The sequence below is a fragment of the Carica papaya genome, chromosome 9 (assembly GCF_054855325.1).
Source record: "Carica papaya isolate Zhongbai chromosome 9, ASM5485532v1, whole genome shotgun sequence".
Lineage (NCBI taxonomy): Eukaryota > Viridiplantae > Streptophyta > Magnoliopsida > Brassicales > Caricaceae > Carica > Carica papaya.
The window spans coordinates 32,424,169-32,450,798 of NC_142317.1; the positions used below are offsets into that span (position 1 = coordinate 32,424,169).

Sequence of the window (26,630 nt, forward strand, 5' to 3'; positions counted from 1 at the left end):
TCTGCTTTTCTGATGAATTTTAATATTTAAATATATGAATTAAAATATAAAAAATTATATGTTTTATGAGTTAGAAATAAATGTTATTTAAAAATTAAATAAATAAATAAATTTAATTTTAATAAATTATAGCTTCATATCCACAAAGTGCAAGTCCCAGGATATTGAGAAAACTATAATACATTATATATTTTGCAAGTTTGAAACAAATACAATAAATTCTATTTTTAAAATGAGTAAATATGATGTTATAAGTACGTATGATTAAATAATTTGACGTGATTTATAATAAATAAATAATAAATAATCTCTCAGTTACTTTTATTGAACTATTTTAATCAATTTTAATAGGTAATAAAATTTAATATTGTATTAATATTTATTAAATGTAATATTACAAATCGAAGTACAGCTAAAACGGAAAAAGAGAGTTTGTCGATTTCATTTAAAAAAATTGAGAGAGAAAGCAAAAGTAAATGATAGCAAAATTAAGCATGAGGATCTAATAGAACAAATATTAAGAGAGAAAGTAAATGGAAGATTTGATGTGTACAAAAAAGTAAATAAACGAATAAACTTCTAAGTAGGTCGTTCTAATTTGATAGCTTAAGAATTAAGTTTCATTTATAAAAAAAAAAAAAAAGTTTGTTTTGAAACGATTTGTTTCTGAAAATTATTATTGATTATTTTGATTCTAAAAATACTAAAATCAATGTTTTATACAATTATCAAAAGATTACAATATTTTAGAAATGAATTTATCAAAATAGTAATTTGTATAATGACATAACGTGATATATGTTGATCACATAATCTCTTATTAATTATGAATCTCTACACTGGTTTAACGTATTATATGATATTGTGCATCACATATTATGACATATTAACACGTGATCGAGCACGTGAAATAATTTTAGGGATTGCATAATGCCTCACATGAAGAACATTTATAATATAGTACATTGTGTATTGCAATTAGCCAAGAGATTTGTCAAATATGCGTTATAATTGTAAATATTGTAATACATTGTATAGATTCTTTTCACATACATTTTTAAACAAATGTGAATGCACGATATGATGTATTGCATCATATAATAAGTGTTATAATTGAAATGTTAAAAAATACATCGTTTTGAACTAATTGATATATATGACATATATATAAAGTCTAAACACTATTTTCCTTCACGCATTTAGAGATCTTATATTCTTTATATTTCAACAACTTTTTGATGGAATTAATTTAAGAAAGCAAACAAAAACTTTTATATTTTTCTTCAGCTATTTTTAAATATCTAAGTATTTTTCTCCATGCATATGAGCTCTAATAGATAGATTTTCTAAGATAATTTTTTAAAATTTTTAATGATCAAAATACGATTACAAACAAGAGTATGAATTGACTTTTATAATATTTTGACTAATTTTTACTTCAAATTAAAACTATTACAATAAGTGCATAAGTAGAGTAATTCAATAAATAATAAATGATATATGAAATAAATTGAATGATACTCAATCTCTTAAGTAAATATCGTTAGTCGTGATAAGATTAATTAATATTATACGCTTTCAACAACTATAGATACTAAAATAATTAACTCAAGATTATCACATAAGCAAATATTAATTAAGAAATTGTATTGGAATACATGCATTTATTTTAGTGAAACGACAACTATTTAATTTATACTAATACTGTTTTAAATGAACTTTTTAAAAAAATATTTTTAGTAAATTTAAAAGAATTGAGTAAAGTTTGAAAATCTCTTAAATATAGAAAAAAAAAACAGAACTATATGTTATATTTCGAAATTATATAGATACATTTAAAAGAGAATAAATTAAAAATGTACGTATCTAGATATAGTATGATTTAATGTAAGTAGGTGATTTCACTTTTTCCCTTTATGATTCTTTTGAAAAATATGAAAAAATCCAATTTAAAGTTTTTAAATTTTTTACCTGAGGTTCTCTATTTTTAAAACTTTATAAAAATTAGATAAATTTTTAAATATTTTTTTAGAAAATTGATTTATGTTATAAAATATAAAATATATATTTAAGTCAATTTTCATAAATGTTTATGTAAAAAAATATATTAAAAAAGAAAATTACAAAAAAAATTGAATAAAATTTTATTTAAAAATAATTAAAGCAGTATAACCACGGTAAGAAATCATATGAATAGTACAATACTCACTCTAAAAAATATATGAGAATGTGAGGATCACATATAAATAATATGTGCTATGCATATATACATTTTTATATATTATGTACACATTTAATACTCAAAATTTATTTTTATATATGTAGGTATATATATATCTATATATATAGGTATACATCTAGTTTTTTTTTTTATAATCCAATGTACTTATTGTTAGCTAACCATCTAAATAAATTGATATGTGTCCAATGTTAAGAATAATAAAATTATATTTGATAAAAGTTCATTTAATTTATTTTCACTCTCAAATACGATATATAAATAATTTAAGAGAACGTTTTCTATTTACATAATGAGTAAAACTTAAGAAAATATTTTAATTTTTATAAATTTAAAATAATTAAAAAATAACATGCATATATAAATGAAGAACTTATATTTATAATCCATATGTGTATGGCGCACCCGACCATCCATTCATTTCTTTAGACAAATTTTCGAGAACACTTCGATCATTTCTTTTGTTTTTCGAAACAAATTTTAGCTTCTTTTTAATTTTGTCGTTAAAAACCAAACAACGTAAATAATTTGAAACAATGTTGAAAGTTCGGAAAATAATTTATAATAAAGAATTTATTTGAGACTAAATTATAGCATTAATAAAATTTAGGGGGCTGATTTGGATTATTTATTTATTTATTTTTTTCAAAAATTATTCTAATAGCTTAAATGATTTGAAATTTATTTTATTTTATATATTAGTTTATTCTATTCAATAAATATTAATTTCAAATTCTTATTATTTAATTAAATAATCATTTAATTAATTATTAATAAATATAAAGTTTTTAATAATAAATTAATATTATATTTTTGATACCCAGCCCTGTTTCTTCAGCCCTAAACCCACTAAGCGTGAAACCCAAATCCATTCGACCCATTCTTCTTCCAGCTCAACCCAATTTCTCTTTGAAACCCTAGAAACACTGACGCTTCCTCTCCCGCTTCCTCTTCCTCACTCTCGTTCAGGAATCCAAGCTACACGGAGCTTCAACTGCTCTTTTTCTCGGAGTGATTTTTTCTGTCTGAATATTGCCTCGTTTCTCTCTCAACACGTATTGAGAGAGAATCTGGTAGAGAAGGTTGAAAACATGGCGGATGTAATGTTGATGAATGAGATAGAGGCGACAGCAGCGCGGCTGGGAATCAATCTCGCCCATGTGGATTGCGATTCAATCCGTCTTCCCCCTGGTGATGACTTCGGCATCGTTAGGTAAATTTTTAAGCATTTTTGTTGGTTGCCTAGAAAAACTAAGAAAGGGCCCTGGTCTCCATTTGCCAGTTCCTTATATTTTTCAATTTAATTATTTATTTATTTTTAGTTTTGGTTTGTATACTGTTTTGTAGAATAAGAACATGTTGAATTAGTAGTTACTGATAAGTATAGGAAATAAGGAAAAGGGGGTAATTATGCCCTCCGTCTGTTTGGTTGTCAGTGGGGAAAAAAAGAAAAATTGTGAACATAAAGAGTATTTTTAACCATCTTTGTGTAGCAAAGCCGAAGCACAACGGTTATTAGTTGAAACAATATAGCATGTCTCTGGTGGTCTGCTTGATGTTTAGTTTTTTCTTTTTCGTTATTTTCATTTTGAAAAGAAAGTACTAATTTTTCAATGCAAAACTGGAAGTTATGGATAGGTTAATTTCTTGTTTTGCTGGGATTTGTATATGTACTTCTGTTGACAATACCTTTGTTGCATAATTTATTATGATAGAGAAAGTACCTGTTTCTTTTTTGTTTGCTTTCATGGAAGTTGAAGCAGCAAAACCAGTTAACTGTGGTAAACTTTGACACCCGGATATGCAATCTAAGGGAAAAACATGTCACCTTCAATTTCTAATTTTTCCTTAACCATTCGGATCTGTGTGTTCTGATTATAGTTTCAACTCTCTGGTGTTCTTTTATTTTGATGTTTTTCTTCTGTTTTGTAGTGATGACGAGGATGTTTACCAAGATGAGCAGCTGGAGTTTGAATCTGGGTTTGGAAACATTATTGTTGTTGATAATCTTCCAGTTGTTCCGAAGGAAAAGTTTGAGAAGCTTGAAGGTGTTATTCGTAAAATTTATAGTCAGATTGGCCTCATTAAAGACGATGGCCTTTGGATGCCTGTTGATCCCGAAACTCAGAAAACTTTGGGTTACTGTTTCATTGAGTATAATACTCCTCAGGTTTCTCTCACGTCCCCCTCCTAGACAGTAAAAGCATAGATCAATTATTTTACCATCAAGCAGGACATGGTGTGCCATATAACCTAGATTTTTTTTTTGATATCACTGGACAGTTGTCATTGGTTCCTGTTCATGTGTGAGCTATTACTCTCTATGGTTGTGCTTCCTGTTTTCTATTTCAAGGCACTAGTTATTGATGCCTGGCGGTTTTATGACTTGATAACTCAGAAATTATGTACTTCTTATGGAAGATTTGATTCATTTTTGGTTGTTATGTAGGAAGCTGAACTCGCGAGGGAGAAGACAAATGGCTACAAATTGGACAGATCACATATTTTTGCTGTTAACATGTTTGATGATTTTGACAAGTTCATGAAAGTTCCGGATGAGTGGGCTCCCCCTGAAATTAGACCATATACTCCTGGGGTATTTACTTACTAGGTTCAGTTTGTATTTTTTGTCTTCTATTTCCTGTTTCTATCTGTTGTTTCAGCGAGTATGATAATATAAGCTTCCATGAATTAGTAATTTATTTTGGTTATTTATTTTTAAAATGCTGCTTCCATCCATCTTGACGTGCTGCTAAAGCACATTTGATTTGACATTATTGTGACTTCTAGGCCTATTTGATTACACATATTTCTTCTTTCAAATTTTCTTATTTCTGCCAAATGCTTTTCCAAAACATGCCCATTGTTTCCTGGTAAGAGAGTCAAGCTAGCAAGGACAACTGTTAGGGTTGAATAATTAGTCTTTTGCGTTATAGTCAAATGATTGCACTTTAATGGGACAGTCATGACTCATTTGGTTCAAATTTTTTCTCTCTGATAATGTAGCTAGCAACAATTGTTTATCCTGGTCCAGGCATCAAATTTTGTTTTCTACTTCTTTTAGGCATTTTTTGTGTGTGTTTGTATGTAGTTTTATCATCTGTTGAAGCTATTGTTATTTTTTTTAACATCAGTTTGCAATTTGTTATATCTCATTTCTTGCATGTACTTGTTGCGTAAACTACTTGATTAGTTGATTATTAACTGTGGATTATTATTTTTTTTTAATTCTATGGAGTAGAGAATTGTATATAACTTTCCTATCTACTTGAAGAAATTTTTTTCTTTGAGCTCTGAGCTTGTTGTTCCCCACTTGATTGCTATTACAGGAAAATCTGCAAAAGTGGTTGACTGATGAAAAGGCTCGAGACCAGTTTGTGATTCGTTCTGGTTCAGATACTGAGGTTCTATGGAATGATGCAAGACATTTGAAGCCTGAGCCTGTTTACAAGCGTTCTGTGAGTTTACCACTTTCACCAGTGTGCTTTTGATAAGCTGATTTTTTATTTGCAATGATTCTTTCTTTGCAATTATTATCTATACAATGCTGCTGTCATGATCGGTGGTGATGTTTTGCTCGTTTTTATAGTACTGGACAGAGAGCTTTGTGCAGTGGTCCCCTCTAGGGACCTATTTGGCAACAGTTCATAGACAAGGTGCTGCTGTTTGGGGTGGTGCTACGACCTTCAATCGCTTGATGCGATATGCTCATCCTCAGGTGAGATTAATTTTCTGGTTCATAGTCAACTCTTTTCAACTTTGTTTATGGCTTTTTGCTTCAGTTCTAATGATACCAAATACAGGTTAAACTCATTGATTTTTCTCCTGGTGAGAAATACTTGGTGACCTACAGCAGCCATGAACCAAGTAATCCTCGAGATGCAAATGTACGCAGTTTTGTCCTTAAATTGCATTTGAATATTTATGTCAATTGTTCTATTGAATCAATTCCTAACGTGGGGCTTAATTTTCAGAAAGTTGTCATTAATATCTTTGATGTGAGAACTGGAAAAGTGATGAGAGATTTTCGTGGAAGTGCTGATGAGTTTGCCATTGGAGGAGCTGGAGGTGTTGCAGGCGTGTCTTGGCCTGTTTTCAGGTATTTAGCCTTGCAAGTGTCCGAGCTGCTTTCATCTTTTTTCTCCATATTCTCCTGATGATTGGTTGGTGACTTATTTATTTTTCCTTAGATGGGGTGGTGGGAAAGAGGACAAGTATTTTGCGAAAATTGGAAAAAACATGATCTCAGTCTATGACACTGAGACCTTTGGCCTTATTGAAAAGAAATCTTTGAAGGTTGAAAATGTTATGGATTTTAGCTGGTCGCCAACTGATCCCATTTTTGCACTTTTTGTACCCGAACTTGGTGGTGGTAACCAGCCTGCAAGGGTAAGTACTCATAATTTATGGTGAGGCCTTTTATATATTTTATTTCTCTTTTAATAAGCCCGGTTAACATATTCATACATCTTGCAGGTGAGTCTTGTTCAAGTCCCTGGCAAAGAGGAACTAAGGCAGAAAAATCTTTTTAGTGTTAGCGATTGCAAAATGTATTGGCAGAGCAATGGAGAATATCTTGCTGTGAAGGTGGATCGCTATACAAAAACAAAGAAGAGTACATACACAGGATTTGAACTTTTCCGGATTAAAGAAAGGGACATACCGATTGAAGTGTTGGAGCTTGACAATAAGAATGATAAGATAATTGCTTTTGCTTGGGAGCCCAAGGGTCACAGATTTGCTGTTATTCATGGTGATAGTCCAAGGCCTGATGTAAGTTTCTACACTATGCGAAGTGGTAACAATATGGTTCGGGTCTCGAAACTCACTACCCTAAAAGGCAAACAAGCAAATGCTCTCTTCTGGTCACCTGCTGGTCGTTTCATAATCCTGGCAGGATTGAAGGGCTTCAATGGCCAGCTGGAATTTTATAACGTTGATGAGCTGGAGACAATGGCAACTGCCGAACATTTTATGGCAACAGATATCGAATGGGATCCGACTGGCAGGTAACTTGAGTGATCTTTTTCCTGATTGCTTTTTGTATATTCTCTCATGCTTCTGGTCATGCGCTTTGTGTTTGCATATGTAGGTATGTAGCAACTTCAGTGACATCAGTTCATGAAATGGAAAATGGTTTCAACATTTGGTCCTTCAATGGCAAACTACTGTACAGGATACTGAAGGATCATTTCTTCCAGGTAACTTGAAGTAGTCTGATAATTGTGTTAGCTGATGTTGATAGTTTTGAGGTCAGTTGAATATGGGTTAACAGTACTAAGTTTCATACTCATAACTAACTAGACTTAAATATTTACGTCTGTTTTGCAATAGTTTCTGTGGCGGCCTAGGCCTCCATCTTTCTTGAGTGCAGAGAAAGAAGAAGAGATTGCGAAGAACTTGAAGAAATATAGTAAGAAGTATGAGGCAGAGGATCAGGATGTGTCGTTGCTTTTGAGCGAGCAGGATCATGAGAAGAGGAGATTGTTGAAGGAAGAATGGGACAAGTGGGTGAACGAGTGGAAACGGTTGCACGAAGAAGAAAAGCTAGAGAGGCAGAAATTGAGGGATGGAGAAGCGAGCGATGAAGAAGAGGAGTACGAAGCAAAAGAAATCGAGGTTGAGGAATTATTGGATGTCTCTGAGGAGATCCTTTCTTTCGAGTAGGGAAGAGTGAGTTTCGAGGAATTTCATTACCCAGGAAACATTTGTTCAGTCTGATAACTTAGTATTTTGTTTGTAGGAAGCTTAATCTTTTTACATGTCCCATCTTAAAGTTAATAACTCTGATCGTGGTGGATCAAATGTTCAATTTTGTAATGGTTGTATTCTTTCTCTTTTCTTTCTTCTTTTCAATTACAATTCTAGATTCAACATCCAAAACATTTTTGGAGCTTTCTTTATTGGCTTATACAATATTAGGTTATGCTTGTAAAAAAATTCAAATTTTATGAAATTTATATTTCATTAGACTATGAAAGTTTTATCAATTTATTTTACATTTATATTAATTCAGGAAGGGGAATAAAAATATTGATTAAGAAAGCTGCTCCATAGTTGGAAAGTTTAGCCATTACAAAGTAATCTTGTTCTTAATCAATCCACAAACTCACTCTGTCCAGTAACATTTTGTCTAAAGGATCTCTCATTCTCTTTCACCCAATTATCCCACACCATAACAAAGAACAAAAGATCTTTACCACTCTTCCCATCTTACTCACTCCAGAGAATATATATATATATATATATATATATATATATGAAAATCTGAAAGTAAACTCTCCAATTCCAAAAACTCTTATAAACTCTGAAAACCTGCAAGTATGAAAATCACAATGGGGGAAGTATCTTTAACATGACATTTACAACTGTTTGGTTCTTGTCAATCACTGGCCTAAAGAGTCCAAGTATTTTATCAGAGGCAAAAGCATTAGCTGTTTACATTTGATTTCCAAATGATGCCAGGGGGAAGACTAAAACAAGAACAATTAATCAGACTAATCATACAAAGTAATGACACAAGTACATAACTAGTGGATCAACAGTGTTGAGATCAAGAGATAGTGGCATAAATCATATGGCAAATCGTAGTTCGACTAGTTATAGAACTTTGGATTCTCTCTCGAGACTTCACTTATAAACGTTACAGTTTCAATAATGTTAGAAATACTTATTTGCGTTACTGTTATCTGCATAACTAAAAAATGCAGTAGGAAGTAAACTTTATATATACATCAAAAGAAATACTAAACACGAAAACTAGTTCATCCATTTGCAACACAAACACACACATAGTCATAACTGCAGCACCAAAGCCCGTTAGATCACTGTTGCTGCTACATAAACTTACAATCCAGACCAGACCACACAAGCTAGCTGTGAAAAGAAACACACAAACAAAGAGGCCCTGGAAAAATTAGCAATTAATATCGAAGACAATAAACAACAAAACAATTATATAAAGAGAGTTATCACCAATCAGGACTCCATCCATGGGGATTCCCTCAATTCATCCCCAAGAAAATTTTTTCATTCCACAAATTGTTGCTATGTACATTAGATGCCTAGAAGAACAATCCATAAAGGAAAATAGAAGCAGAGAAGCACAGAATGAAAATTTTCAAATCAGCAAAATGTTCATCTCATTACATTGAATTTTTCAGAGAGGCTCAAGGAGCCATATTCATTTACATCAAATTTCAACAGGACTCAAACGGTGCTACTCACCTATTACGTCAAATTTCTTTCCAATGAAGCAATACAGGATATTACTTCTTTTCCAAAGGTCTAAACAAATCAATATACAGCATTACATTCAGATAATTGATGTATCAAAGACTCTTCCCTAAGCGCAGCCCTCTTTCTTATTTCACTCATCTCAAGCTTAAGTTGATTGCTTGCCATCTCCTCACTTTTCATCTTGATCAGCTCAGCAGGTTTGATATCTCCACAAAGAACCTTTCTCCTCAAGTCTGGATTTTTTGCATCCCTCAGGTTGAACAGAATGGACCTGTACTTCATCTTTTGATTACCAAGGCAAGTACCCATCTGAGTAAACATCTCAGACTCCAACATTGCAGCAACCTCAACAGGATCCCTCGAACACATATTCTTTCCAATCTTTCCCCTCGATTCTGATGCTACCTTTGAGAAGGCTTCTTCAAGCATGGCCCTGACTTTTTTTCTTGATGCATCTTCCTCTTTCTGAGATGAAGGCTGAACAGGAGTTTGCAATGGCATCTTGAGGCGAATGATGAGCCCTTTGTTCGAAGCTTTGGTGGACTCTTCCATCTTCAAAGGTGAGGGTTGAAGAGGAGACAACTTTGAAACATTGTCAGAACTCAGTTGAGCAGTAGGCGCAGGCCGCAACTTGATGCGAATGACACCGGGCCGCGTCGAACGTTTTGAGAGTTCGATCTCTCTCTTCTTCCACACATCGATAAGCCGAGAAGCTGCAGAGCAGATCTTTCGGCTCTTGTGCTTGCAGAGATTTAGAAGCTTCTTGTAGATTTTGTGGGTGTTGATGATTTCAGCGTTGAAGGGACAGGTTTCAAGCTTCTTCAAACAATCAACACATCTGGAAATGTCAGATGAACCGCGAAGAATACCCTTTATGTTTGCAGAATCAGCGGCTTTCTTGGCAGCTGCAAGAATTTCCAATGTTTCATCCATCTTGAAATCTATCTCGCAGGCAATAGAGAATCTGAAGAAGGAAAGGTTTCAACGGTTTGTTTGGAAGAGAGAAACGCAGAAAGAAAACAGAGACTGAATCTCTCCTCTTCTTATCACAAAAGCAAGGAAAGGGAAGCGATTTGCAGAAGAATGAAAACAACAGAAGGAAACCCAGAGAATGTCTTCTATTTCGAAACAAGAAGGGAGACAAACTGTAAATCCCTTCTATCGATTTGGAACAGAGAAGGCCTAAAAGAAAACACAGAGGTTGAATCTCTCTCTTTCTTACCACAGAAGCGATTTGCAGAAGAATGAAAAATATGGAAGGAAACCCAGAGAGTCTCTTCTTCTTATTCTTGAAAACAAGAATGGAAACAAACAGTGAATGTCTTGTTTGGATTTCCGCTTCTTATCCTTCTTTTTTCTTAGAAACAGAGACTCATCTTCTCCTCGTCGGATCAGGAAAACAGAGTTTAAATTTTGAAGTGAATTTCCTATTATGCCCTCAACTTACCGTTGATTGTGTTGCAATCTCGGGTCGGGTCTTAGCTGCTGCACCCTCGCGCCATTTACAGAGAATAAATATATTACATTAAGCATTTCCCCATGTCCATGCCTAGACCCAGGCCCAGGACCATGTCCAGACCGAGACAAAGGCCCAAACTATGATCCAAGCCTAGACACAGACCCAGACGCAGGCCCAGACCCAGACCCAGGGCCATACTTGTCTTCCATTTACTAACTTATACATACATATATATATATATATATGTATATATTCCTCTTAAGCTGAAAAAATAATCAATGTTAGAATAAATTAAATATGTAAAAATCTAAATCATGTTTTAAATGAAAATTTTAATTTATTTTTGTTAACCCAATTTTTTTATTTTCGCAATTTAAGAGGGATATGAATTAAATTATCTGAATTTTTAATATTTAGGGTAAAATTAAATTATTATTTACTTACTCTTAAATATAGGGTTTAGCGTGCGTGGGTTACATTGTGGGATGATGCGAAGGATTCTTATTCAAGATTTGCTCTTTAAACATTTTACTATCAATTTATTTGTCTTCTCAGATTGATGAAATGGATTCGAAAAAATTCTATTCATTAATCAAATTATTTGTTTCAATAATATAGTTCATTTGAATTGTAAAACATATATATAAGCTAGAATTTTCGTACTGTTAGCTTGTGACATTTTTTAAATTTTATCTCATTTATAAAATAACTCTACTCTAAAATTTGAACTAACTCGAAGAAAATTTTAAATTTGTAAAAGAATTCAACAAAATTCTTAATCTGTTATAACTCTAACTTAAAGTATCGACTAAAATAACTCAGCTTTGAGTTCTATACCATTTTACCTATAGAGCTCGCAGCAAATTTATATTTGAGAAAATTCATATCAAATTTTGTGCTTTGTCCAATAATTTTATGATACAATCTCTTAACATGTTAACCTATCATCTATTCACACCACTGTACCTAAGAGGTTAAGAAATTGTCCCACGAACTTCTTTTGTGACACACATATTCTTCTTCTCTTATGGATTTAGATCTAGAAAATTATCTAATATATATCATCATGTCCATCAAGAGACAAAAATTCTAACAAACTATACCATTTTTTTAGGTTATCTGCAATTTTTGTTTAAACCTATAAATATTATTCATCTATAATTTTAAGGTCGAATTTAGAGTTACACTAAGAGCTCGTGAAGAAACAACAACGTCAAATACTTGGCTTACACACCCTATTTCATTTTGGTGCCTTAGGCTCATCCAAAACACCTACTAAGGCTTTAGTAAAGCCAAGGCTCCTTCATTCAGCCCAAAGTAAAAATCAGCCACCAGTGTGGCTAATTTAAAATTGAAGTGTTTAATGTAACGGCCCCGGAAATTTAAATGAAATATATGTATAAAAAATGTCAAATGCGGAAGTGTAATAAAAATTTTGATTAACATCCTTTACACAATCACCAAAATGTATTCAAAACATGAAAAAACAAACTAACTAAAAGAGATACTCGAGATAAGAACTATAAATATAACTATGGAGTCTTTAGGCGTCCCCTTCGCCGTCTTCCTGCAGAACGGGCTCGGGAACAATGTCTTCCTGATCTGAAATGGTTAAATAAGGAATGAGCTACACCAGCCCAGTAAAGACATCACACTATCTCACCGCCACGGAAGTAAAGGTGGGTAGAAAACAAAAATGAGCAATGGAGCATAATTTATAACGAACTCGTTTATTAATATAAAAATCTTTACTGTTCACTTACCTTGGTGAGATCCATGAAAACGACATATGAAAGCAATAACATTATCATCATCATGAAATCATATAAACTGTATAAGATAACACTTACCACACCTTTGCATTTCAATCATTAAACAACAGATTTTTCTCTTTTACCAGCCTACTAGTATCCACGGGGATCCATAAGGGGTCCCCGCTACTCGTGAGCAATTAGCATTACAACCTGATTCCAGGGCCGTCCCCATACCCCGTCCGGTATGGGCGCCAAAACCATGAACCTCAATACCCCATCCGGTATGAGGGTGAAACGGGCTATCCCCATACCCCGTCCGGTATAGGCGCCAAAACACATAAGGTCTCCCTACTCCGTCCGGTATGAGAGACCACGTTCCCGGTAGGGTTCTCTATGGACCTGGTCCGTCCACCATCTCCCAGGATATCTAGTCAAGCTGTTCACATTTTTCACTTATCAATTCACATAACCTTTTTGCCTTTTTCCTTAATCTCAATCATCCAATCATACACGACATGTAAACCAGTAATTGACACCAAACAAAATAACACAGTATCGGGTTCACCATAATACAAACCATAATAAAAAAAACCATGATTCATGCATACGAGATCACAACATAATTACATCAAACATCATGCTGCATTTAATACTGAAAATTAGACCAAACAATAACAGACCAATACTATATCAGACTCGGGCTCCATTGACAACCTTAATCAATTATACATCTATAAAGTCACACAGTACAGTTTAATTATTTATTTAGCTTTAATACCGTGATAGGAAATAAGGTGAGGGGTCCTTACCTGTTTTGGGGTCTGAATTTGATTCTACAGTGTGCCTACAGGCTGTCCCTAATTTTCTTGAATTTTTTCTGAAAAACTGAAACGCATTACCGGTACCTGCACGTGTCCCAAAAAATCCCAAATCAGACCTAAGGCCCCTTTCGGCCAATATCAGAATTTCGGCACGGTGGCTCCGCCGTGCTCCGGCGACAGCGCCGCCGCAAACAGTGGCGATTCGCCTCGGGTTGGCCATTTTCGGCCGAATTCAGCCACACTTGCATCGGTCCCTGAGATAAAACAACCCTAAGGCCCTCGGTGGACCAAAAAATCACGAAAAACCGAGACTTATCGGCGGCGGCTCCTCCGGCGTGAGTCGTGTTTTGATGTTTGGCTCCAATCAACCTATAAAGAAAAGAACGGTGATCACAGTAGTATAAAATTTGCATCGAACGGAGGCCGGGAAGGGCCTCATCGGAGGCAAAAACAGAGGAGGGGCGCGGCGGCGCCGCTGGGCTTCGGCTAGGTTTTTCGGCCGTTTGGCCGGTGATTTGCCTATAGGCGGATTCAACATCGAAAAACGAGCCAGGGGGAGAAAATTTACCTCAATCGACGGTCGGAAACTTCTCCGGTGCTGCGGCGGGTGGCGGCGGCCAGCTCCTCCGGCGTCTGGTTCTTCTTCTCTGGCGAAGCACTGACGGCTAGGGTTTTTGTGGTCAGGTGTGGGTGGGGTTATTTATACCATTTGCCTTTTAATCTCAACCGTCCATCAAGATTAAATCTGAACCGTTCGATCGCGATTTAATTGGGATTAAATCTGGACCGTCCATCGCGATGCAATCTGGGCCGTCCGTGCCTGATTAAATCTTGGCCATCCGTGCGCGTGAATCTGGGCCGTTCGTGCGCACGTTTGATCTAGGCCGTCCGTGCGCGCGGGAACGGATCTGGGCTGTCCGATAGCGCACACGTGGATCGCCTACGTGGCCCGTCCCCTGGTCAGCGTTTCCTTACCACGCAGCGTGTCCTAGTTGGCCGGGGCTGCTGACCGGGCCGCTGACATGGCTGCTGACATGGGTGCTGACGTGACACAACTTTTCTAAATTGTATTTTGACCCCTGGTTTCCGATTTTCTTTTCAAAACCACCCCTAGAATCCAAATTTTCACCAATTTTTCTTAAAATCAATTTCAATTAAATCCAAATAATATTTTTACCCAATTTTATCATTATTATTATTTTTATTTTCATGAAATTAAATTAAATTAAATCAAATTAAATTAATTAAAAATCTAAAAAACTCAAATAATTAAAAAATAAAAATAATAACACTTAGGTGTTACAACTCTCCCTCCCTTAAGAAATTTGGTCCCCCAAATTTGCCTCCTACTCTTGGACGAACAAATGGGGATATTGGGCTCTAAATTCTTATTCTAGCTCCCAAGTAGCTTCCCTGGGCGTGTGGTTCTGAACGTGCCTTGGGTAATCCCGTCACGAAGTCCATGGTGATGTGTTCCCACTTCCACTCCGGGATCGGTAAAGGCTGAAGTAGCCCACCTGGGCGCTGATGCTCTACTTCGACCTGCTGACATACCAAATATTTTGATACAAAGTCAGCTATGTCTCTCTTCATCCCATTCCACCAAAACCGGGGTCGCATGCTTTGGTACATTTTAGTGCTTCCGAGATGCATGACAAACTTCAAGCTGTGGGACTCTGTCATGATGTCTCTCTGTAACTCGCTGTCGTCTGGAACACACTCTGTCTTGGAACCGGAGTAACCCATCGACAGATACTCGAAATTCTGGGCTTGTTCCCTGTTCTGTATCGATCTTGCAGGCTACTAGGGCAGGGTCGACTGACTGAGCTTCTCTTATTCTCTGGATTAACTCAGGCTGGACTGTCAGGCAGCCCAAACATGTGACTCTCCTCAGGTCCTGAAGTCGAACTTGTTGTGTGGCCCCAATTTGCCTGCATTCTGAAACCATCAAATGGGCTAAGATACCTGCACTTTTCCTGCTGAGAGCATATGCTACCACGTTGCCCTTACCCGGATGGTATAAGATATCACAATTATAGTCTTTAAGGAGTTCCATCCACCTTCTCTGACGCATGTTGAGATACTTCTGAGTGAATATGTGTTTCAAACTCTTATGATCGGTATAGATCTGAAAGGTTTCTCCGTATAAGTAGTGGCGCAAGGTTTTCAAGACGTGTATGATTGCGGTAAGCTCCAAGTCATGGGTGGGATAATTCTTCTCATGATTCTTTAACTGTCTGGACCCATATATTATGACCTTCCCATGCTGCATCAGGACACAACCCAGGCCTAGATAGGAGGTATCACTATAAATTGTATACCCCCCCGATCCACTCGGTAAAGCCACCACGGGTGCAGTAGTCAGCCGCTTCTTTAATTTTGAAAAACTTCTTTCGCAGTCCTCATTCCACTCAAACTTGACATTCTTCTTTGTGAGTCGGGTTAGAGGAGCTCCTAGACTAGAGAATCCTTCAACGAACCTGCGGTAATAACCTTCCATCCCCAGGAAGCTCCAGATTTCCTTAACTGATGTCAACTTCTCCCAGCCAAGTACCGCTTCAACCTTTTCAGGATTTACTGATACTTCTTCCTTCGATATGATGTGTCCTAGGAAGGCGGTCTGCTCAAGCCAGAATCTACACTTACTCAACTTTGCATATAACTTCTTTTTTCTGAGGACCTGCAAAACTTGGGCAAGATGGTGAGCATGTTCTTCTCCCAGCCAAGTACCGCTTCAACCTTTTCAGGATTTACTGATACTTCTTCCTTCGATATGATGTGTCCTAGGAAGGTGGTCTGCTCAAGCCAGAATCTACACTTACTCAACTTTGCATATAACTTTTTTTTTCTGAGGACCTGCAAAACTTGGGCAAGATGGTGAGCATGTTCTTCTCTGCTTTTTGAGTAGACTAAGATATCATCGATGAAACACAATAACAAATTGATCCAAGAATTCTCTGAAGACCCTGTTCATCAGATCCATAAAGATTGCCGGGGCGTTGGTTAGCTCAAATGGCATGACCAGAAACTCATAGTGTCCGTACCTGGTTCGAAAGGCCGTCTTGGGGATGTCTTCTGTTCTTATCTTGTAACTGTGCCAGAAAGATATGAAGCTACCATTACCACCTTGGAAAATACAAAGGAATTGTCCAAGATCACTTTGACAGAGCTGCTAAATGCCTTGCGAGCTCAAGATCAGAGGAGGCTAATGAGGCAAGAAAGTGTTGTCGAAGGAGCTCTGCCAGCCAAGCACCTGGTGGCTGAAAAAACCAAGAAAAATACTGACAAAAAAACACAAGCGACATCTTCTGAAGATTCTGCAAACAACCAGAATCGCAGCAATGGTAGAAATTCGAAAAAGAACTACCCACCTTGTCAACACTGCGGTAAAATAGGTCATCCACCTTTCAAATGTGGGAGAAGGCCAGATGCCAAATGTAGCAAATGTGGTCAGGATGGACATGAAGTTGTGATTTGCAATAATAAATTCCAGAACCAAGATGAAGTTGCTCAAGTTGCTGATGACGAAGAAGATAGGATGTTTGTGGCGACATATTTTTCAACCAAAAGTTCTTCAGAAGGTTGGCTGATTGACAGTAGTTGTACAAACTACATGACTTTTGATAACACTCTCTTCAAAGATTTAAGGCCCTAAAAAATCAAGAAGATCAGAATAGGTAACGGAGGCTATCTACCTGCAAAAGGGATTGGAACTGTTGCAACTACAACCAGCTCAGGTACAAAAATAATTTCTGATGTCCTTTACATATCTGAAATTGATCAAAATCTATTGAGTGTTGGTCAGTTGTTAGAGAAAGGATTTAAGGTATCCTTTGAAGATTTCCATTGCCTTATTTTTTATGCATCTGGGAAAGAAATTTTAAGGGTTAAAATGAGAGGTAAAAGCTTCTCATATGAACCTATGGAGGTGCAGATAGCTTATTTCACCAAAGCCAGCAGCACAGAAATTTGGCATAAGAGGCTTGGCCATTGTCATCTTCAAAGCATATTAAGATTGCAGAAAAGTGACTTGACAAGAGGACTACTGGAGCTTGACAATTATTTGCCAGATTGTACTGCCTGCCAATTTGGTAAATAGAACAGGTTGCCATTTTCAAAATCAACTTGGAGAGCTTCCAAAAAATTACAACTTATTCATACGGATGCTGCTGGACCTCAAAAAACACCATCGTTACAAGGTAGTCTTTACTACATTCTTTTCATTGATGATTTCACAAGAATGTGTTGGATCTTTTTCTTGAAATTCAAATCAGAAGTTGTCAGTGTATTTTTGAAGTTCAAGAAAATGGTAGAAAATCAAAGTGGCTGTAAGATTCAAGTGTTGAGGTCATATAATGGAAAGGAATATGCTTCAGCAGAGTTTAATTTATTTTACGAAAAAGATGGCATTGAACATCAGCTTACTGTCCCATACACTCCAGAACAGAATGGAATTAGTGAAAGAAGGAACAGATTGGTAATGGAGATGGCCAGATGTATGTTGCATGAGAAAGAGTTACCAAAAAAGTTTTGGGCAGAGGCAGCCAATACAGCAGTTTTTTTGCAAAATCGACTTCCAACCAAAGCTTTGGAAGATAAAACTCCGTTTGAAGCTTGGTATGGGTATAAGTCTTCATTAAATTTTCTTAAAGTATTTGGCTGTGTATGTTTTTCACGTGCCACAGGTAAAACGTGACAAGCTTGACCAAAAAGAAATTTCAGGCATCTTTATGGGTTATAGTTCAGTTTCTAAAGCTTACAAGGCGTATCATCCCCAAACAGAAAAAATGACAATCAGTAGGGATGCACACTTTAAAGAGGATGAACAACGGGATTGGAAAAATTTGTAGAAGCAAAATAGTTATTTAAAAGAACCAGGAAGTGTTGTTACTAAAGAGAACCTAGCAGATCATGGCAAGAAGAACTGGAAGATGATCTTCTACTTAGAGGTACAAGGTCAATTTCAGACATCTATGCAAGATGTAATGTGGCAATTTGTGATCCTGGTGATCCTGAAGAAGCATCACAGGATTCAAAGTGGAAGAAAGCAATGGAGGAGGAGCTGTTTATGATTACAAAAAATAAAACTTGGGAGTTGGTTAAGAGACCTGAAGGAAGAAAGGTCATTGGCATCAAGTGGGTGTTCAGAACAAAGCTGAATACAGACAGCTCTATCAACAAACATAAGGCCAGACTCGTCGTTAAAAGGTATACTCAAATATACGGTGTTGATTATTCTGATACCTTTGCTCCTGTGGCAAAGTTAGATACAATCAGGTTGCTGCTTGCATTATCAGCACAAATGGGATGAAAAGTATTTCAGCTGGATGTCAAATCAGCCTTTCTAAATGGCTTCTTGTCGGAGGAGATATATGTAGAGCAGCCTGAAGGATTTGTGAAGCAAGGTGAAGAAGACAAGGTCTACCTGCTTAAAAAGGCTCTTTATGGTTTGAAACAAGCACCAAGAGCTTGGTATAGCAGGATAGATGTGCACTTGATAGGTTTTGGTTTTGTTAAAAACTTATCTGAGGCCACTCTTTATGTGAAACATAAAGATAATGACACACTCATTGTGTCCTTATATGTTGATGATCTTCTGGTGACAGGAAATAATACAAAACTGGATGAAGAATTCAAAAAGGAAATGATGCAGACTTTTGAAATGACAGATCTTGGTCTCATGACCTATTTTCTTGGAATGATGATCAGACAAGGAGAAAATAAAGTGTTCATTGGTAAAAAAAAAATATGTAAAGGAAATTCTAAAGAAGTTTAAGATGAAAGAATGCAAGGCAGTAAGCACACCAATGAATCAAAAGGAGAAACTAAGTAATGAAGATGGAGCTGATAAAGTTGAGGAAGGTTATTACAGGAGTTTGATTGGATGTCTGATGTACCTCACTGCAACAAGGCCTGACATTCTATTTGTTGTAAGTCTTTTATCACGATTTATGCATTGCCCTAGTAAAATGCATTTAATTGCACCAAAAAGAATATTAAGGTATGTCAAGGTACTGTTGATAATGGAGTTAAGTTTAAAAGATGTAAAAATTTCAAGTTGTGTGATTTTTCGGATAGTGATTGGGCTGGATCAGTTGATGATATGAAAAACACTTCAGAATATTGTTTCAATCTAGGCTCAAGGGTTTTCTCATGGTGTTTCAAGAAGCAGGAGATTATAACATAATCTACTGCAGAAGCTGAATTTATAGCAGCAACAGCCGCTGCAAATGAAGTTTTATGGTTAAAAAAAATCTTGTGTGATTTAAACATAAAGCAGAAAGAAAGCACTAAAATTTTTGTTGACAACCAAGCAGCCATTGCAATCTCAAACAATCCAGTGTTTCATGGGAAAACCAAGCATTTCAACATCAAGCTCTATTTTTTGAGGGAGGTGCATCAAAATGGAGAAGTGACACTAATTTACTGTAGGTTGGAGATCAACTAGCAGACTTGTTCACAAAGCCTCTTCCCATAAGCAAGTTCGAGCTTCTAAGGCAAAGAATTGGTGTTTGCAGTTCCAAAAGGAAGGAGGAGTGTCAAAACGTGTTTTTGAACTGCACGTGATTTTTTTTTTTGTTGGACTCAGTCAATAAGGCAGACCTAGTCTTTAGAATGTTGATAATATGGTTCCTGGTTTGTAACTTTATCCTAGGAACACGTTTTTATCCTCTATTTTTGCTATTTAAATGTACTACTGCTGATCAAATGAATAGTTTTTCATCAACATAAAGTTTAAGCTCTGCATCTTCTTCTTCCTTTGTTTCTGTCAACTTCAAATAAAACAACAACTACTAGTTTTTCTCCAATGGTCTAAACAACTTTAAAGTCGAGTTTAGAGTTACGCTAAGGAGCTCATAATGTCAAATACTTAGCCTACACACTCTCTTTTATTTTGGTGCCAGAGGCTCATCCAAAACCCCTACAAAGGCTTTAGCAAAGCCAAGGTGTCCTCCATTAAGCCCGAAGCAGAAATCTACCTCCAGTCAAGCAACATTAGTTATTTCTCTCAATTTTTGTGACTGTGTGATCCAAACTTTCCAAAAGGGATTAAATTTAAGGGATCAAAAGGGATTACTCACACCAACATTGATTCTTGCTGGTGGAGCTGCAAATCATGAATATAATCAGACATGCCTAAAATATTTCTCCCAAATGCCCTCATAATTTCTTGAAGAACTATATCTTGCTTTCTCATCTTTAACAATATTACATAATTACTCTCAAGACTCCATCAAAGACAATAAACAACTAACGACCATAAAATTCCTCTGCAGAGTCACCACCAATCAAGACTCCATCAAAGACAATAAACAACTAACAACCATAAAATTCCTCTGCAGAGTCATCGCCAATCAAGACTCCATCCATGGGGATTCTCTCAATTCATCCCCTTGAAAAATTCTTCATTCCACAAATTGTTCCTATGTACATTAGATGCCTAGAAGAACAATCCATAAAGGAAAATAGAAGCAGAGAAGCACAAAATGAAAAATTTCAAATCAGCAAAATGTTCATCTCATTACATTGAATTTTTCATAGAGGCTCAAAGAGCCATATTCACTTACATCAAATTTTAACAGGACTCTAACAGTGGTACTCACCTATTACATCAAATTTCTTTCCAACGAAGCAATACAGGATATTACTTCCTTTCCAATGGTCTAAACAAATCAATATACAGCATTACATTCAGCTAATTGACGTATCAAAGACTCTTCCCTAAGTGCAGCCCTGTTTCTTATCTCACTCATCTCAAGCTTAAGTTGATTGCTTGCCATCTCCTCACTTTTCATCTTGATCAGCTCAGCAGGTTTGATATCTCCACAAAGAACCTTTCTCCTCAAGTCTGGATTTTTTGCATCCCTCAGGTTGAACAGAACGGACCTGTACTTCGTCTTTTGATTTCCAAGGCAAGTACCCATCTGAGCAAACATCTCAGACTCAACCATTGCAGCAACCTCAACAGGATCCCCAAAACGCATATTCTTTCCAATCTTTCCCCTGGATTCTGATGCTACCTTTGAGAAGGCTTCCTCAAGCATGGCCCTGACTTTTTTTCTTGATGCATCTTCCACTTTCTGAGATGAAGGTTGAACAGGAGTTTGCAATGGCATCTTGAGGCGAATGATGAGCCCTTTGTTCGAAGCTTTGGTGGACTCTTCCATCTTCAGAGATGAGGGTTGAAGAGGGGACAAGTTTGAAACATTTTCAGAACTAGGATGAGGAGGAGGCGCTGGACGCAACTTGATGCGAATGATACCTGGCCGCGTCAAACGTTTTGAGACTTCGATTTCTCTCTTCGTCCACACATCGATAAGCCGGGAAGATGCAGAGCAGATCTTTCGGCTCTTGTGCTTGCAGAGATTTTGCAGCTTCTTGTAGATGTTGTGGGTTTTGATGAGTTCAGTGTTGGAGGGACAAGTTTCAAGCTCCTTCAAACAATCAACACATCTGGAAATATCAGATGAACCCCGAAGAATACCCTTTATGTTTGCAGAATCGGCGGCTTTCTTGGCAGCTGCAAGAATCTCCAATGTTTCATCCATCTTGAAATCTTTCTCGCAGGCAATAGAGAATCTGAAGAAGGAAAGGTTTCAACGGTTTGTTTGGAAGAGAGAAACGCAGAAAGAAAACAGAGACTGAATCTCTCCTCTTCTTATCACAGAAGCAAGGAAAGGGAAGCGATTTGCAGAAGAATGAAAACAACCGAAGGAAACCCAGAGAATGTCTTCTATTTCGAAACAAGAACGGAGACAAACTGTAAATCCCTTCTATCGATTTGGAACAGAGAAGGCCTAAAAGAAAACACAGAGATTGAATCTCTTTTTTTCTTACCACAGAAGCAATTTGCAGAAGAATGAAAACAATGGAAGGAAATCCAGAGAGTCTCTGCTTCTTAATCTTGAAAACAAGAATGGAAAAAAACAGTTAATGTCTTCTTTGGATTTCCGCTTCTTATCCTTCTTCTTTCTTAGAAACAGAGACTCATCTTCTCCTCGTCGGATCAGGAAAACAGAGTTTAAATTTTGAAGTGAATTTCCTATTATGCCCTCAACTTACCGTTGATTGTGTTGCAATCTCGGGTCGGGTCTTAGCTGTTGCCAAATTTTTTTGGCAATATAAAGATGGCAAAATGAAAACATATAAGAATAAATTAATCAAAATATGGGATGATCACGAAGAAAGTATTATTTACGTGCTCTCAACTGTAGGATTTGGGGTTACGGGGGTTATATTTCATCCATCATTCTCATATGGATCCCAAAAAACTTGAGTTCTATACCATTTTATCTTTAGAGCCTGCAGCAGATTTATATTCAAGAAAATGCATATCAGATTTTATTTTAACCAAATCTGTCATCTTCTGTGTTACACATATTCTTCTTCTCTTATGGATTTAAACCCAGAAAATTATCCAATATATATCATCATGTTCATCAAGAGGCAAAAATCCTAACAATCTGCATTATTTTTCAGGTTATCTGCAATTTGTATCTAAACCCACAAATGTTATTCATCTACAATTTTAAAGTCGAGTTTAGAGTTACACTAACGAGCTCATGAAGAAACAACAATGTCAGATACTTGGCCTACACACACTCTTTCATTTTAGTGTCATAGGTTCATCCAAAACACCTACTAAGGCTTTATCAAAGATAAGGTCTCCTCCATTCAGCCCAAAGCAGAAATCAGCCATCAGTGTGGCTGATTTAAATTGGAAGTATTTAAAGTGTTCAAGAGATTTATTGCGATAGTTTAAAGTTAGTATTAAGAGAAGATTAAGATGTAAGATCCGATTACAGCACCAGGTACACCAACAACAGTTTCAACAACTTTTATGAGCAGTATGGGGTTCAACATCATCTCAAATTTTCTTATTCCCCTTAACAAAATGGTGTAAGTGAAAGAAAAGTAAAATAATTACTGAGATTGCTATGTGTCTCACGTTTGGAAAAAAAAAATATTGTCAAAAGGTTTTTGGTGGGAGGCTGTGAATGTGGTTGTTTATTTGCAAAGCAGGTCACCAGAAAAGCTTTGAGAGACAAGACACTTTATGAGGCTTGGCATGGAACTATACTAACAGTGGAGCACTTGAAAATATTCGGAAACATTTACTACATCAACATTCTAGAGACCATGGGAGATAAGCTAGAAGAGAAGACAAGAGTTGGCATCATGTCAGGTGGTAGCAATGTTGCCAAGGGATATAGAATTTTCTATCTTCAATTCAAAAAAGTGATTGTTGCATGAAATGTCAAAGTGGACGAAAATTCACACTGGAATTGGGATAAAACTAAGGTGGAGGTCTCAAGAAATCAGTTTGTGGCTAGGGATGATGAAGAAACTTCCTTTAAACCTGCTGAAGAAGAGATAGCAGATTCTGATGATGATTCTGATCCAGATTTTGCTGTGAAAGGAATTAAAAGCTTGCAAAAATTCATGAGGTGCAATGCTGTTTCAATGACCTAATGGTTGGTTATTGTACTTGACATGAACTATGGCAGGCATCATGTGCGCAGCTAGTTTACTCTCAAGCAATCTCTGGGTGGATTACATTTCAAGGCTGGGAAGAGGTTGTTGAGGTATATAGGAGGATCCCTTGACTATAAAATTTATTATGAAAGAAATCTTGAAGTAAATTGATGGGTTCACTAATAGTGATTAGGGAGGTTCTGTCGATGACATGAACAGCATTTATGGGTGTGGATAAGCTAGAACTCAAAGAAACAAGAATAGAGGCACAATCTACAGCAAGGGCGGAGTATGTGGCTGCAGCTAGCGTAGTGAATTAGACCATCTGGCTCAGGAAGTACTTAATAACCTTGATCAGAAGCAAAATGAACCTACAGCCATGTTTTGTAACAACACATCAGCTGTGTCTATTACCAAGAATCCTGCATTTCAAAAAAAGATCAAACACATCAAGATTAAATATCATTGTGGGAGAAAAGTAGAGGACGAAGAAGCTTGTTTGCAGCATTGCAAGTCTGAAGAGAAACTGGCTGCTGCCTTACCAAACCACTTCCCAAGCACTTTGAAGCCGCAAGAAAATGATTGGCATTGCTAGCAAAGTTAGTGTTGGAGGGTTAACAATTTGTTTTTAAGTTGCAGAAAGCTTGGGTTAGTGTATAACCTTGTTTTTCTTAATTGACCCATATGACCTACAAGAACAAACACAACCAGCTTACAAAATAGCATAAACAAGAAAATTATACATCAAAGTGAAAAAAAAAAATTGATACAGAAGCAAAATGCCGAATTTCATTAACGAGATCGATAAGCAATCAGCTTCATAAGTCAAAAACAAAAGGCAAGGAAAGTAGAAGTTACCTCAGGATTTTAATAACCTCGGTGTGAGCTTCCAAAATCTATGAATGGAAAAAGGAGAAACACTAAATACAAGCTTAATCCAATTAACTAAGAAGATTTAATTCTTTGTCAAGAAATGTGAAACCAGGCCACCATGATTGTATAAATGAGTTGCAAAGACATACACACAGCTATAACACCTGCATCAGGTTTTAGCAGCACCAAGACAAGCACAAACAGGAAAAACAGGCACATACACATTAAATCCTACAGGCACATATACATTTTATCACAGGCACCCAGAGAAGCAAAAGCCTTAGCTGTGTTCAACAAGCAGAACATAATAAAGAGAGAAAATATAATACTATGTTAAAGAGGTCCATAAAGAAAAAACTCAGAGGTTAATCTTTGATCCAGAATGTTTTGTCGCACTGACGAGACCGTGAATAAACAACAAAATGTTGAATGCTTGGCCTATACAACCTCATTCATACTGGTGCCATATGCTCATTAAAAACATCTACTTAACCAAAAAAAAATCTAATCTTTGATAATCTAATTTAAGTCATCATGACTATGTACACGAGAATGTCCCAAAAATTTATATATTAAAAAAGATTTAAATATTTATAGGAAAACCATGATAGCCAGTTCGAAAGCACGATCACAGCTAAACACATGGATTAAATTTTAGCAAGAGAAGCACAAATAGAAAGCTTTCATCTTAAACAATTTTATTAGTTCTCTAACTTATGATAATGTTCTAGTCTGTTCTCCTAAATTCCAATCAAATGGAAGAATATTGCATTTGATTTACAAGTTCGTTTTTGGTTTGAGCTCTAATTTAATTTGATACCTTGTCTAGATTTGTTTACGTAAAAGAATTAAAATATACCAGCAATTAAGCAAGAACAAGAACAATTAATCAGGCTAGTCATACAAAGCAATGGCACAAGTTGCTACTAGTGGATTGGCCATGTTGAAATCAAGAGATAGTGCATCTTGAAATCTTTCTCAAAGGCAATAGAGAATCTGAAGAAGGAAAGGTTTCAACGGTTTGTTTGGAAGAGAGAAAGGCTGAAAGAAAACAGAGACTGAGATCTCTCCTCTTCTTATCACAGGAGCAAGGAAAGGGAAGCGATTTGCAGAAGAATGAAAACAATGGAAGGAAACCCAGAGAATGTCTTCTATTTCGAAACAAGAACGGAGACAAACTGGTAAATCCCTTCTATCGATTTGGAACAGAGAAGGCCTAAAAGAAAACACAGAGGTTGAATCTCTCTTTTTCTTACCACAGAAGCGATTTGCAGAAGAATGAAAACAATGGAAGGAAATCCAGAGAGTCTCTTCTTCTTAATCTTGAAAACAAGAATGGAAACAAACAGTGAATGTCTTGTTTGGATTTCCGCTTCTTATCCTTCTTCTTTCTTAGAAACAGAGACTCATCTTCTCCTCGTCGGATCAGGAAAACAGAGTTTAAATTTTGAAGTGAATTTCCTATTATGCCCTCAACTTACCGTTATTTTACTTGTGTTGCCCGCCGCGCCATTGACAGAGAATAAATATATCACATTAAGATTTTCCATATGTCCAGGCTCAGGCGTCCATGTCTAGACCGAGACCAAGGCCCAAACTATCATCCAAGCCTAGACACAGACACAGACCCAGGGCCATACTTGTCCTTCCACTTACTAACTTATACATATATATATATATATGTATATATTCCTCTTAAGCTGAAAAAAGAATCAGTGCTGCTAGAATAAATTAAATATGACAAAATACAAATTATGTTTGAGATGAAA

At 36.2% G+C, this 26,630-nt stretch overlaps 3 protein-coding genes across 3 annotated transcripts; 1 reads left to right on the forward strand and 2 right to left on the reverse strand.

Moving 5' to 3' along the window:
* The first annotated feature begins 3,125 nt into the window (after positions 1–3,125).
* LOC110819696 (eukaryotic translation initiation factor 3 subunit B-like) lies at positions 3,126–8,122 on the forward strand. Its single transcript, XM_022048981.2, has 11 exons — positions 3,126–3,452; positions 4,172–4,409; positions 4,689–4,835; positions 5,569–5,697; positions 5,829–5,957; positions 6,043–6,126; positions 6,214–6,338; positions 6,430–6,628; positions 6,716–7,248; positions 7,332–7,440; positions 7,574–8,122. The coding sequence occupies exons 1-11, from the start codon at positions 3,331–3,333 to the stop codon at positions 7,904–7,906; spliced, it is 2,148 nt and encodes a 715-aa protein (XP_021904673.2). The 5' UTR covers positions 3,126–3,330; the 3' UTR covers positions 7,907–8,122.
* Positions 8,123–9,264: 1,142 nt separating this feature from the next.
* LOC110819789 (transcription elongation factor TFIIS-like) lies at positions 9,265–10,840 on the reverse strand. Its single transcript, XM_022049099.2, has one exon. It carries the CDS (start codon positions 10,409–10,411, stop codon positions 9,536–9,538), a length of 876 nt encoding a protein of 291 aa, XP_021904791.1. The 5' UTR covers positions 10,412–10,840; the 3' UTR covers positions 9,265–9,535.
* A 9,312-nt stretch (positions 10,841–20,152) lies between these two features.
* Positions 20,153–26,341, reverse strand: LOC148240265 (transcription elongation factor TFIIS-like). Its single transcript, XM_088211915.1, has 4 exons — positions 26,118–26,341; positions 24,847–24,884; positions 22,723–24,677; positions 20,153–22,610 (listed from the first exon to the last, which is right to left on the reverse strand). The coding sequence occupies exon 4, from the start codon at positions 22,059–22,061 to the stop codon at positions 21,186–21,188; it is 876 nt and encodes a 291-aa protein (XP_088068041.1). The 5' UTR covers positions 22,062–22,610; positions 22,723–24,677; positions 24,847–24,884; positions 26,118–26,341; the 3' UTR covers positions 20,153–21,185.
* Positions 26,342–26,630: the final 289 nt, after the last annotated feature.